Below are 14873 nucleotides of genomic sequence, written 5' to 3'. Positions count from 1 at the left end.
TTCCTAGTAAAAGTTGACAGTGCCTTGGACTAGGGTGACTATAGTGAAGATGGAGAAAGGGGAGCAGGTTCCAGGAATATTTTATTTTTTTAATTTTTTTTAACATTTTATTTATTTTTGAGACAGGGAGAGACAGGGCATGAACAGGGGAGGGTCAGAGAGAGGAAGGCACAGAATCCGAAGCAGGCTCCAGGCTCTGAGCGGTCAGCACAGAGCCCGACGCGGGGCTCGCACTCACGGACCGCGAGATCATGACCTGAGCCGAAGTCGGCCGCTTAACCGACGGAGCCACCCAGGTGCCCCAGGAATATTTTAGAAATAGAGTGGGGACACCTGGGTGGCTCAGTTGGTTGGGCATCCAATTCGTGGTTTCAGCTCAAGGCATAATCTCACAGTTCGTGAGTTCAAGCCCTGCATCGGGCTCTGCGTTGACAGTACAGAGCCCGCTTGGGATTCTCTCTCTCTCTCTCTCTCTCTCTCTCTCTCTCTCTCTCTCAAAAATAATAAATAAAAAAATTTATATATAAGAAAAGAAATAGAGTGGATTGGATTGGACCTGATGAGTTAATATGGGGGATGAGGAAGTGAGGAAATGGGTGATTTCAGGTGGCTTAATTTGAGCAATTTGGTGGTACCATTTACTGAAATGGGAAAGACTGGAGGACGAGCAAGTTAGGACGTGAATATGCAATCACATTTTCAATTTGGGGTATGTTGGGTTTGAAATGCCTATCCGATACATGTTAAGTAAGCAACTGGTATGAATTGAAGGAGCAGGAGCGGGGACAGGGCTGAAGATAGAGAATTGGGCGTCCATCACTGCCTTGATAGAATTTCCAGCATGGTAGAGTGCACATGGAGAAGAGCAGGAGGCTGGTGATGGAGACTTGGGAGCAACTGTTGAAATAAGACTGGACAGGAAGGGAGAATAGAAGTATGATGTCCCTGAAGGCAAGAGAAGAATGTGTCTTAAAAATGGTATAAGGTATTGCTTTGAGGGTCACTGAAAAGTCGAGAAAAAAAATCAGGGCAGATTCGTGATAAATGGCATTGACAACATGGAGCTCACCAGTGACCTGACAAAGGCGACCTCCTTTGGTGTGAAGGGCACAAAAGCCTCATGGAGGTTGAAGTGGAAAAGTGGTGATGTGGAAACAGTTGATTATCCTTCCCATTTTATGAATTAAGAAACCAAGGCTTAGAATGGTTAATTCTCTCATCCAAGGGCAAAGTCCCTGGGGTCAGTTCCCGGACCCAGGCGATGAAGGTTTGCTTCAGGGATGTTCACTCTGTGCAAGAAATTTATCCAATTCTCTTCCAAGTCGTAAAAACCAACGCTGCTCTCAAAGATGCCCTCAACTGAAAACATTCTTTCACGATGCCACTTGTGTTTTAGAGAAAAACGAGAGGGCCCGGCTCGGGCTGCAAAAAGACATCTTTTGCTCAGCTGCAAGGGAAGGCCCGCCCCCTTTCCGCAGCCCGAGGCCGGCGCGGCCCACTGCGGCTGCGCGGGCCTGGGCGCGGCGGGGGCAGGGCGGGAGCGCCCGAGAGGGGGGCGGGAACGCGGAAGGGGCTGCGGCGCCGGGCGCCGACCGAGTCGGGGGCGGGGCCAGGCGCGCGTGTGCGGGGCGCGCGGGTGACAGGTGTGGGGACGGCCGAGCGGACCCTGGGTGGCAGCAGAGGCGGCGGCCTGAAGCCTGAGGGAGGGAGATACGGCGGCGGCGATGCTGGAGACACTGCGCGAGCGGCTGCTGAGCGTGCAGCAGGATTTCACCTCCGGGTGGGTATACGGCGGGAGACGAAAAGGAGCCGGGGGCCGGGCCGGGCCGGGGCCCCGGACGCCGCCTCCTTCCCCTCCGCGCACCCAGTGTGCTCGGTTCCCATCCCGCACTTCCCGTCCCCGCCCCGCCGAGCAGAGTCACGAACTTTCCGGCGTCGGTCCGGCGGCGCTAAGTAACTTAGGTTCCAGCAAGCCGGCTCTGCGGAGCGCGCGGAGGACGGCCGGGCCCCGTCCCGGCGTTTGGGCGGCCGCGGGAGGGGAGTCACGTGGCGGGCGGCGCGCCCCCCGCTTCCGCCGCCCGTGGGACTGGGCCCGCGTCCCCTCGGTCTCCGGAGCCTGCGACGCACCTGCCCGCTCGGGCCTCGGGCTCCTGCGGCCGCGCGGGGAGCTGGGCCCTCCGCCCCCTTCTCAGGGCGAAGGTCGCGGACTCCCAGTCTCTGCTTTCTCGAGCGGCCCGCTCGCGGAACCCCCCAGGCCTCGCCTGCCGCCTCTTTTCCTTTTGTTTTCTCTCGCTGCTTTTGCCCCGAGTTCGGCGCCTTGGTGAAGAAACTCTTGGGCAAGAGAAGCAGCAGCACTACAGCGACACTGTTAATACAGCTAGTGGTTAAAAGAGCAGACCAAGCGGTGCCCAAACTTTGCGTAGACTCACCTGGGAACCTTTAGCAATCTTGATGCCAGGTTGCCTCCCATACCGGTTTAATCAGGCAGGAGATGGGGTTTTAAAGATCCTCCGGGTGATTGCAGTGTGCAGTGAGTGAAGTCCCGGAACCACAGGCGTAGACTCTCGCGCCAGACTGGTAGGGATCTCCTCTCTCCCACTAAGCCACTGTATTTTTGCAAGTTCCTTGAGTTGTCATGCCTCGGTTTCCACAACTGTACAGTGGCGATAAAGATGGTACTTACAGGGTTGGGCAGATTAATGAATTAACGTGTAAAACGCGGCCTGTGGGACAGTAAGCCCTATGGCATTTGTGGCTACTAGTTAGGGCCTAATTCATTTTGATTTTTTCTTTAGGAAAGGCGTTCCTTTTATAAAGAATCTGTTACCTTTAGCTTACAGATCCTTTGGAGAATTTTCTGAATGAGGACATCTCAGTCATCTGGTTTTAAGTTTCCAATGAGCAAGATGCTGGCTAAGATTTTATCTAATGGGACAAAAATGTTTGCATTGTTTGCCTTTTGGGTGCTGAGTGGTAACAGACTGGTATATACTTGAGCACTGACCACAGGTAAATCATTTTTGATAGTTATGGTTTGGAGTTCTTAAGAATATTATAGATGCTATGGGAGTCATTCGCTTATGGTGTATTTGCATGCTTGCAATTTTTTTTTCTCATTTAAATTGAAAGAGTAATTTCTGAGTGTAAATTGTTGAAGAATTTCGGTAGGATACTGGAATAGTCTCCCTGTAGCATGAGAATGGTCATAGATAAACCCATCTGGTATGCCCCTGTTATCATTACTTCCACATTCTTTGATGACATAACCGTCCGTCTTCTGGCAGTTACCGTAACTGTCTAGGTTGTACGTATGCCTCAGAACCCATTCATACTCATGACCTTTGCTTAAGAACGTTAAACTTACAGGGGCACCTGGGTGGCTCAGTTGGTTAAGCGTCGGACTTTTGACCTCGGCTCAGGTCATGATCTCATGGTTTGAGTTTTCGAGCCCTGCGTCAGGCTCTGTGCTCACTTTGCAGAGCCTGCTTTGGATCCTCTGTCTTCTTTCTGGCCCTCTCCTGCTCTCCCCCCCCCCCCCCCCCCAAATAATTAAATGTTAAAAAAAATTTTTTTTTTTTAAGAGGTTAAACCTAGAAATCTCGACTCTGGATCCAAACCATCCTGGGAGATCTGGATAACCTGAGTTTAGAGTTTAGGTTAGGAAGAGGGTTGGGGGGATCTGGTTAGAACCCCTTGGAAACTGACTTTACCACTTGACAATGTCATAGGCTGGGGCCGCTTTGGGATTTAGACACCCTGAGAGAGCTTTCATTCCATCTAGGCACCTGGTCGACTTCTTCTGTGCAGGTTCCTCTCAGCTGACAAACCTCTAGACGATCGGTGTGTGCCATTTAGCCTGCCACCTGGCAGGGAAATAACTCCTCTCCAGGTGATGTCTGTTTTCCAGCTGACTGTCAGCTCGGAACTCTGATGTTCATTTTTGTCAGGTTCACAAATTTCCTATGCGACCCTTGCCAAGAAAGACTCCTCTTAATTCATCTTAGTAAATTCTTCTATATTCAGCTTGAGATCAGTCTATTTGACGTCATTGAATATTTTACCTTGACGAGGAAAGATGAAGTTAAACACAGCCCACGTGTATATTGCACGAAGGCACTGAGGGATCCAGAGGTGAAAGGGACATGGCCGTCACCTCCCCCAAAAGATCAAATTGTGCCCGGCACACGTTTAGAACACTTGCGTTAATGCCTGTAGAAACCAAAGCAGCTGGCTTCTAAAATGATTGGAAATTTCCCGTGTTGGGTTGCCCGAGGGAATCAGAAGGAAGGCCGGTCTGTTTCTAGTTCCTTCAGTGTTTCCAGTGTTGCTCCTTACGGTCACCCAGAGTGGTACCCTCTCAGGGCTTTTCTGTTCATTTTCACCTTGTGAGAATTCATGAAACTAGACCTTAAATGTAGGCAAATTAACTTTTTTTTTTTTTAAGTGAAATAGGATTATCTTTATCAGTCTCACCAGGGAATGTCCCATTAGTGATAAAGCACACCTGAGGAACACAGTGATTTCTACCTGCCATCCACACTTAGAAAAATGCAACTTTTTCTAATGAAGGCAGAGTGGCCAGAGATGCTCATGGCCTGCTGGGGGCCACTGGGTTGTCTGTGGACTTGGGGTCTTTTTTTATAATTTTTTGTAAGTTACAATTATATCAAAATTGAGATAAACTCAGAAATTATATCATGTTCATTCTGACTTAAGCAGATGGCCGGCTGACCCCAAGGGCCTCGGGAGTGAGGGAATTGGTTCTGGGCCTCACCCTCTTCTCACCTAAGTGAGTCTTAATTTGATTTCACTTAGAGCTCTTAGAGCCTTTTGGAGAGTTCACATAGAACATCCACTTTTTAAGGATTGGCTTGAGCTCTGAGGGAAACTTTTGGATGATACATGGAAGCACACACTTCAGATCCACTCTGGTCTTTGAGTTTTACCTTTTGAGCTGTTAGGACTAGAAGCCTCAGGACTGAAGTAATCGGGTGCACAGAACCCTCCAGGTACTGAAGATCAGATATACTGATGGTTTACAGCCACCTGTCACCGCCTGGCGTTTCCGGTTTGTGATGCTCTGGGTTCTTGTGAGTAGGGATAGAAACCTTGTACTGTTTCCCCCCTCAGAGGCCCCCACTGCCCTGCAGCCTTATTTCTCTGCTCCCTCCTGTGGTATCAAAACCTGCTCAAAGGAGAGGATCTAATAATCTAACTCAGTGTCGTAAAATAGTGAGATTTTGCCTAAAATTTTGACTCTTCCAGGACTACTCACCTTTTAAATAAGCAGGATAAAAAAAATCTCAATATTCAACCTGATTTAATAACTAGTGAGTTCCTACTAAGTGTCGGACAGTAGGTGATGCGCTCAAAGTGTCCTTTTGTCATGGCAGCTTTTTTCATTTCATTAAAAAAAAAAAAGATTTAAGAGGCTACATGCTCAACTTTCTTTACTAATTAGTGTCTGTATCGGGCTAGATCCTGGGGCCACAAAAGTGACTGAAACAGTCTCTGCGCTCTGGATGCTGTAGACTGGGGCGGTGTCGTGGGAGCAGAAGGAACTGAGCATTAAAGATGCACATCTGGGGCGCCTGGCTGGCGGTGGAGCGTGCAGCACTCGATCTCGGGGTTGCAGCTTCGAGTCCCGCATTGGGTGTAGAGCTCACTTAAAAATAAAATCTTAAAAAAAGAAAAGAAAAGAAAAAGATACAAGTGATACATGCGTGAGCCCAGAGGAAAAGAGTCATTAATTCAGATGCATTTACAGAAGGCTTCAAAGAGAAAGTGGCTCCTCGATTGGGTCTTGAAGAAATGAGGAAGGATTGTACTGGCTTAGGGTGAGGGCATTTCCAAGACGGAAGCAGTTGTGGGAGAGGAAGCTGGGAGGGAAGGTTAGTGACTAACCGAGGCTCTTCAAGTGCTCTGCTCAATTCACTTATTTATCAAATCCTCACTGAGCACTTAACTCTGTGACCGGCGCCATTCTGGAAGCCAGGGAGGTAGCAACAGAACATGGCAGGCAGCAAATAACGTCCCTGGGCTCATTCTATTCTGCCTCTAACGAGAGGCAGAATACTTAGAAGGTCCTAAGAGGTCTTGAACAGTAAAGCAGGCGAAGGGGCTCGGGGATGAGTCGGTTGCTACGTTGTACAGGGTGGCCCTCGCATATTTTTTACACCGACTGAGCCATTTGAAGGTTTTTGGGAGGAGGTAGTAGGAGTTTGCCCGTATTTCTGGAAGAAATTTGAGAGGTGGTGCGATGGGAGAGGGCTGGAGATGTGGAGCGGGGAGATTACTTGGGAGGCTGTAGCCGTGGGCCGGGGGAGAGATGATAAGTCCATGCTGGTAGGAATTTAACAAGCAAGGGGATGTGACAGGCCCCGGGTGGACGTGACAGGCCCCGGGTGGACGTGACAGGCCCCAGTGGACGTGACAGGCCCCGGGTGGACGTGACAGGCCCTGTGACAGGCCCCGGGTGGACAGGTAAACTGGGACATAGAGGAAGTGAAAAGGGTGGAGGAATATGGAGGGTGGTAGCTTTGAAGGGTCTTAGGTGAATGATGTCATTTACAAACAAAAAGGATTTTAGAATAGTTCTGAGAGAGAAGCAGTTGACCATGAATTTGTTGTGAATTTGTTGAGAGGTAAGGTGCGGCCTGACATCCAAGAAGCAATTGGAAGTTTAAGAAACCCTGAGGAGGCAGGTCGGAACTGACACGGTGGATTTGGGGTTAATTAGGGAAGAGATAGTCTAAATCCCTCTCCCTTTCCTGGGTTTGTGCAGCTTTTGTGTGACTCTCTCAGGCTTCAGAGCTTAGGGGTCACATGTACTTTTAAGTGTGATCCATGCTGTGTTTCCGTGATCTTGTTTGTTTGTTCGTTCTTTCTTTCTCTTTCTTTCTTTCTTTCTTTCTTTCTTTCTTTCTTTCTTTCTTTCTTTCTTTCTTTCTTTTCTCTCTCTCTCTCTCTCTCTCTCTCTTTCTTTCTTTCTTTCTTTCCAGAGGAAAAAAGTATGATAAACATTAACGGGAAAATAGAATAGACTGGATTTGGATTTGCAAGCAGAATTTAAAGTCAGAATGATGGAGACATGAACGTTAAAGGAATTGCACCTTAATGATAAAAATGTGCTCATTAATATGTTTTTGTGGTGTTTTACAACAATCACGACAGCTGATGAGGTGAGCCAAGTAGGAAATTGAAGTGCAAGTAAATGGAATGCCGTTAAGGTCACCCCGGGAGGCTGAGTTAGCTGGAGAAAGCACATTTTCTGCTCATCCTTCATCGTAGTGCTCCCTATATCACTCTGTTTATCTCCTTTTTAAACCTGTCTTGGGGGCCATTTTGCTAATCACCTCCATTTCTTAATAAGAGGCCCCCATTTTTAATATTTTTCTGCCAAACTTAAAAAAAATAAGCGTGCTGGTCGCAAATCAAGTGAAGTCTTTAGAACAATCTAAAAATAAATTAACAGGGGCGCCTGGGTGGCTCAGTCGGTTAAGCGGCCGACTTCGGCTCAGGTCATGATCTTGCGGTCCGTGAGTTCGAGCCCCGCGTCGGGCTGTGTGCTGACCGCTCAGAGCCTGGAGCCTGTTTCAGATTCTGTGTCTCCCTCTCTCTCTGACCCTCTCCCGTTCATGCTCTCTCTCTGTCTCAATAATAAATAAACGTTAAAAAAGAAAAGAAAATAAAAATAAATAAAAATAAATTAACAGTGTCAGGGTAAATTTGAGGTTTGGTGCTTTGACCTCAAAAGTGTATATTAATTAGTTGCTTTTGGTAGAAGACCATTGTCAGGTCTAAATTGATAATAGCCACATAGCAGCACTAATGTCTTCCTGGGGACAGTGTGGGATTAGGAAGAAGATTGGGAATGGTGGGGAAGCCTTTTATAGGAATCTCTACTTTATTTCACCTTGACCCAATAACGTACTTAGTTTCTTACCTTTGTTGGTGGAGATCATTTTTATTATACTTTTCATTTGAGTTAGCTCTGTTTACAGAATGCTGCCAAAGTCATATTTGGAATTTTATTTAATTCCTGTGGCAAATTCTTGTGGTCAATAGAATACTACCGTTTTATATATGAGGAAACCGGGGTATTACACCTGGCTCAGTATTTCCTTCTTAGTGTGTCATAACATTGTGGGACATTAAATAGCTTTTATTAGTGGGTTGTTCCCAGCACAGAATCACCGTGGGAAGCTTTAAGGAGAATCATTGCACAATAAAAACAGTAAGCTACCTTTAGTTGAATTCTGGGCTTTGAGGATGTATTTCAGAAAGGAATGTTTTGCTTTTTTTGTCACTTGTTAAATATACCTGACCTTAAACATATGTGTATAGATATATTTATATCTATATATATCTATACACAAACATACATACACACATATGTATACATATACACACACAAACTCACCTGACCTTGTTTTTTCTCAACTTAAAGTAAGAATAATAGTCATTGTAACCCTTTATGTGTTCCTCTCCTCAACTTTCTTCACTGTTTTCATCTCCTTAGAGCTACTTTGTTTTCTCCATCAGTTTCTGTTCTGAATTTTGGCACACATGATTTATGTGGAGACAGCATGATGAGAAAAGAGTATCTAAAAGACTGTTTATTACAAAAATGTTTTTATAAAATTTCAGACATAAAAAACTGGAATAACACAGTGAACCCCATAAATCCATTATTCAGATTCAACAGTTGTCAACTATTGCCACATTTGCTTTGCCTCTCCCACAGTTATAAAATAAATCTTAGATTTGTCTGCTACATCTCTCCTACATCAGTTTGCATCTCTAAAAAAAAGTACAGGGGTGCCTGGGTGACTCAGTCTGTTGGGTGTCTGACTTCGGCTCCGGTCATGATCTCATGGTAAGTGATTTCGAGCCCTGCATTGGGCTCTGTACTGACAGCTTAGAGCCTGGGTCCTGCTTTGGATTCTGTGTCTCCCTCTCCCCCTTTAGATTCTGCCCTTCCCACGCTCATGCTCTTTCTCTCTCTTAAAAAATAAACATTAAATTAAAAAAATACAGACATTACATACATTCAGTGCCAACGTCATACTTAACTGAATTAACACTGATTCTTTGATATTATCAATTATCCAGTCCATAATCAAATTTCCTGGTTCTTAGAAATGTCTTTTTATAGTTGATTTGTTCAACTCCAGATCAAATAAGTTCCACACATTACGTTTGGTTAAGGTCCAATTTTAAAGCAGATGCTTGTTAAGGAGCCCCACGGAGAAGCCCTTACTGACCCAGCGATTTTGTTTTCAGCTGCCTGTAACATTCATTCTTTCTCTCTTATTCTAAACTAATTTTTTGTTTTTGTTTTTTGGGGGGCGGAGGAGCACCCCAAATTTGATATAATTGAGAAAGTATAAGTTTATATCAGAAACAAATATTTGAAGAGTGCCTGGGTGGCTCAGTCGGTTAAGCGTCCCACTTCAGCTCAGGTCATGATCTTACAGCTCGTGGGTTTGAACCCGTGTTGGGCTCTGTGCTGACAGCTCAGGGCCCGGAGCCTGCTTTGGATTCTGTGTCTCCCTCTCTCTCTACCTCCCCCCACTCATGGTCTGTCTCTCACAAATAAATAAACATTAAAAAATTAAAAAAAATAAATATTTTGAAATATCAACCTCCACATTTGCTAGACCATATGATAAGAGTGGTCCAAAAAGGATCTTAACGGTTCCCTTGCAATATCCTTGTCCACCTAACTGTATGCAATTGTCCTGAATCCCCAAAAATAATACCAGAATCCTTGTGAGCATAATGTCCTGCTGTGTATCACCATCCTAGTATAATTCTACCTGGGATGTACAGCTAAGTGCCTTTCTCAAATTTTGGAGTGGAGGGGATAGAGCGTAACTGTCAGAAAAGCTTTTCCTAGGTGTTGCTTAATCTTAGTCTAAACCGGATTTACCAGTTGCCAAAGTAAGCTTGGAAATTTATATTATTTCTGTAGGACAGTTTAGACTTTTTACATACAGCTCCCTAGACTCATCTGGGGAGATATATACAAATGAGTTTTCAGTTAAAGAGATTGTAGAGTCACTTTAACAATGTGGAAAGTTCATCTCCTCATTATCTTACTTTTTGAGAAACCACAGAGTAATGTAAACATTTCTTGTATGAAATTGGCATTCCAGTTTGTTTAAAAAAAATAAAGGCCCTTTCTGGTACTTAGCTGGGCATTATTGACAAAGCTCTAGTCCTGTGTCAGGACTCGGACGTGTGGTGGTGAACTACACAGGGTTGGGGCATTCGTAGGAGAGCCAGCTTGCACGTTAGGGCAGTTTCTGGCTGGGAGCAGTAAAGTCCGTAGAGGAAGGTGCACTTATTTCTAGTTTTACCAAAGACTTTTTAGGGGCTAGTGGTGGTACTGTGGTCTGTGTTTCACACTCTATTTAGAAATGAGTATTTGTTGAAGTATGCACATTAAGAAGAACATTTACAGCAATATCGCATTTTATATGAGAGTCGCTCATGATTTAGTAGTCCCTTTTTGGCAACCTCTATTGTATAGTACAGAGCCGACAGCCAAAAGAAGGTGAAAGCGGGCCAGTGAGGCAAAAATAAATTGTACAAAGTCTGCGTGTTATGTAGAGAGGCGAACCTATTTATTCTGTGCATTTTCTGGCCCATTGTCTATTTTCTAGCCCGGTAATTTAAAACAAATAGTGGGGAGCCTGAGTGGCTCAGTCAGTTAAGCGTCTTGATATCAGCATGATCTTGATATCATGATCTCACGGGTTCGTGAGTTCCAGCCTTGCGTTGGGCTCCATGCTGACAGCACAGAGCCTGCTTGGGATTCTCTCTCTCTGCCCCTCCCCCCCCCCAATATAAGTAAGTAAATTTTTTTAAAAAGTAAAAAAGCAGATAGGGAGGGAGGAGGCTGCAATAGTTAAGTAGCCAGCAGAAGCAGGAAGTTATCACAGATAACCAAATGACCAGTGTTGGAGATAGAGCGCTTAAATTTAGAAAAAACAGACACAGGATCCCAAACAAACTCAGATCCCCGTAGATTGGTCTCACGTTGGCAAGCGAAGAGCTATTCCTTGCTTGGAAACGTCTGAGGAGATGGCTGTTTCGCCATAAAACGTAATCGATCGTATTCATAAAAATGACCTGGAGTTAGCAGAACATGTTAAATAGAGTGTATTGAGTCCTCTTTCATGAGAAAGGTTTGTAATATACTTTAGAAAGCTTTTTATCAATGTGTAAAATTTCACAAAATGTCGGTACTTAAAGAGCTTTGAGTGCCCGGTTATAGATCTACTTAATAAAACGTGCTGCTTTGATAATCTTTGTTACCTACCAAATTCACCTGTGTGAACTGCTGCTTTTTCTAATGATGCCAGCTAAGTGACATTTCTCTAGTCTGATCACACTTCGGGATTGTTTCTAAAAAAGGGATTGGGGCAAGAACAAATACAAAGGTGCTTGCTATAGATACTCTGTTTTGGGTGTCTTACAGTAAACACTCAAGTACTTGTCTGTAGAGGTGCTTAATTCTTGTCAAGAAATTATTAGCTTATCTGACCTCAAATTATAACAACTGTGAAATTTATGGTTGAAAAGAAATCTCTTAACCTGTAAAGATGTGATATTTTCTACTTGTTGAATTATAGGCTGAAGACTTTAAGTGACAAGTCAAAAGAAGCTAAAGTAAAAAGCAAACCAAGGTAAGCCTGTGCTAAGATTTAATTTCCTGTGATGTAAATTTCATACGACGACGTTGGGGCTCTAGTTGTAATAGTATTGTTACTTTAATCAATTTTGCATTTGTTGAGCACATTTGACTGCAATCTGATTATTTATAATTTTGTTAACACTGGAAAGTTTTCTGATAAAATTGTAAAATGGTTGAGGAAGTGGTGAGATGTAGTTGTATCATTCTAGGACAACCAGTGGTTATTTTATTATTTGATCACAATTAATCATTTCTGTATATTGAACACAAAGTAAAAGTCCTGTGTTATCGAGAAGCAGATTAATAATGAAACCATACTTGGCAAGGGAGCCTTGTTAGCTGTGTCACTTGACATGTATGAAAACCAGTGTTGTGCAACTTTTTCATTTTTTTTAAATAAGTGAAGCATGACCAAATTTCACTTTCAACCTAGTGATTATGAGCTTTTTATTTTTTTAAATTATTTTTTAATACTTATTCATTTTTGAGAGACAGAGTGTGAGCAGGGGAGGGGCAGAGAGAGAGGGAGACCCAGAATCTAAAGCAGGCTCCAGGCCCTGAGCTGTCAGCACAGAGCCCTACGTGGAGCTTGAACCTATGAACTGGGAGATCATGACCTGAGCCAAAGTCGGACACTTAACTGGCTGAGCCACCCAGGTGCCCCGAGATTATGAGCTTTAAAAAAAAAAATTTTTATCATGTAGTATTTTATTAAAGTGTTCATTGTATTATGTGCTAAGAAGGATCTGTAGGGCAAAGTGATGGATGATAGTACATTACAGTATTTTAATTTATTTTATTTTATTTTATTGCATTTTGTTTTATTTATATTATTTTATTTTTTTCCTAAATGTTTATTTTTGAGAGAGAGTGTGAGCATGAGCGGGGGAGGGGCAGAGAGAGAGGGGGACAGAGGATCTGAAGCAGCCTCTGCTATCAGCAGGGAGCCTGATGTGGGGCTCAAACTCACGAACCCTGAGATCATGACCTGAGCTGAAGTCAGATGCTCAACAGACTGAGCCACCCAGGTGCCCCTACAGTATTTTAATTGTGAAATAAAGTAGTACATTTCTCTAAAAGTTTAGGTAAACTGTCATTAGTAATTTAAAAATATTTCACATCATAATTATAATGTCAAAATTCTCATATAGGTTTTTGTTTTTGTTTTTATTTTTAGTCGGCCTAAATCAGAAAGAATTTTAATAAAATAAGTGGGGTTTTTTTTGGCAGGACTGTTCCATATTTGCCAAAGTACTCTGCTGGACTAGAATTACTTAGCAGGTAAGTGTTTTCATTTAAATAACAAGATTATGCTTCTGACTGTTGCCTAAAAATATTTTATAATTTTATAAATAGAAAATGTAAAACAACTAAATCTTACCCAAACATAGTGATTAGAAATTACTTACTTGTTCATTTCCCTGAAGGGTTTTTACTTTTCATTGATTGGTGCAAAGGCCATTCAGACTTTGAGCAGATTGATCACTATTATCTTTGCTCATCAATACTTTATTATGTGTATTTATTATGTTTCTGGTTTTTCTTTTGTAAGAACATTGATTTTGAATCTGAGTCTTTGATACTTCTTTTACTTTGATTTTTAATTTTACACCATTTCTTCTCGACTCCTCTCCTGTTGGCATGCAGATTAATATTAAAAGGCATGATTTTCTTAGATATGGCAACAAAAGCATAAACAACAGAAGAAAAAAATAGGTAAATTGGACTTAGACAAATTAAAAACCTCTGTACTTCAAAGAACCCATCAAGAAAGTGGAACAGTCCACAGAATGAGAGAAATATTTGCAACTCCTATATCGGAGGGATTTGAATCTAGAGTGTACAAGGAACTGTGATAACTCAATGATAAAAAAACAACCCAACGAAGGAGAGGCAAAGGACTTGAGTAGATAGTTGTCCAGAGAAGATATAAATGGCCAATAGTCACATGAAAAGACGCTCAGCGTCATTTGTGATGCTCGTCAAGACCACAGTGAGATACCACCTCACACCCACTAGCATGGCCGTCATCAGAAAGGCGCTAGCAAGTGTCGATAAGGATGTGGAGAAATAAAACTCCTTGCACTGCCGGTAGGAATGGAAAAAATGGTGCAGCTCCTGTGGAAAATGGTTGGGTAGCTTCTTTAAAAAGTTAATCATAGAATTACCATGTGACCTGGCAATTTCACACCAAGAGAATTGAAAACTCACGTCTGCATAAAAGTGTGTACACAAATGTACTTAGCAGTGTTATTCATAAAGCAGAACTAAGCAGCCTAAAAGTGGAAACAACACGGATGTTCACCGACTGGTGAAGTGTATATTCAGCCACAGAAAGTAGTGGAGTGCTGATAAGGCCACAGCCTGGGTGAGACCCAAAAACATTATGTTAAGCAAGAGGAACCAACACAAAAGTCATGTATTACATCATTCCATTTGTATATAAAATGTCCAGAAGAGGCAGATCCATAGAGACGGATAGATTAGTGGTTGTCAAGGATTGGTGGTGGGGGAGAGGGGAATGAGTAGTGGCTACTAATGAGAGTGGGGTTTCTGTTTGGGGTGACGAAAATGATTTGGAATTAGATGGTAGTGACAGTTGCCCAACTCCGTGAATATGCTAAAAACTACTGAGTGATATACTTTAACAGACTGAGCCACCCAGGCGCCCATGAATTATATACTTTAAAAGGATGTATTTTATGGTATGTGAATTACTTCAGTGTAGGTGTTACAAAAATAAATATATAGTTTAAGTATGTTATGTGCAGTTCTGAACTTAATAACGTGTCCTCTGACAGATACGTGGTAACGACGTGTGCAGTGTGAGATCTCCTCCTCCTGATGTGCGTTTATTATGACACAGTCCCCTTTGCCTACATTTTGCTTTCTCTTTTCTGGTTCTTTAGTGGGTTTCTTTTTATGGTTGCTAAATCTAGAGATTTTTTTTCTTTTCTCAAAAGTGCTTAACTTGATATTAACTTCTTCTTTGGTTTTGTTGAGTGAAGAGCATAAGTGAACATGAAAGAAGGTGTAGTAAAAATTAGTGGTGTATTGCTTACATTTTATCCCTATTTTTTTTTTAAATTGAGTGATTTAGTTGAATGAACCTCATTGAAAGATTTATTTTAGAAGTGTAGACTTACGTGTGTGGTAGATTTTTGGAGTG

The 14873-nt window shown here is 43.2% G+C and overlaps 1 protein-coding gene across 3 annotated transcripts in view; it reads left to right on the top strand.

The window, feature by feature from the left end:
- Positions 1-1555: 1555 nt before the first annotated feature.
- Positions 1556-14873, top strand: part of DTNBP1 (dystrobrevin binding protein 1) — a 131875-nt gene continuing 118557 nt past the window's right edge. Inside the window, exons 1-3 of one of the 3 annotated variants that reach the window (XM_053223185.1) lie at positions 1556-1780; positions 11643-11696; positions 12935-12985. In XM_053223185.1, coding sequence (XP_053079160.1) covers positions 1725-1780; positions 11643-11696; positions 12935-12985 — 161 coding nt within the window. In that variant the 5' untranslated portion in view covers positions 1556-1724. The remainder of the gene's footprint in view (positions 1781-11642; positions 11697-12934; positions 12986-14873) is intronic. The other 2 variants (XM_027040339.2, XM_053223186.1) reach the window with 2 other exon arrangements.

Source organism: Acinonyx jubatus, chromosome B2 (genome assembly GCF_027475565.1).
Source record: "Acinonyx jubatus isolate Ajub_Pintada_27869175 chromosome B2, VMU_Ajub_asm_v1.0, whole genome shotgun sequence".
Lineage (NCBI taxonomy): Eukaryota > Metazoa > Chordata > Mammalia > Carnivora > Felidae > Acinonyx > Acinonyx jubatus.
This window is presented reverse-complemented; position numbering and strand designations above follow the sequence as displayed.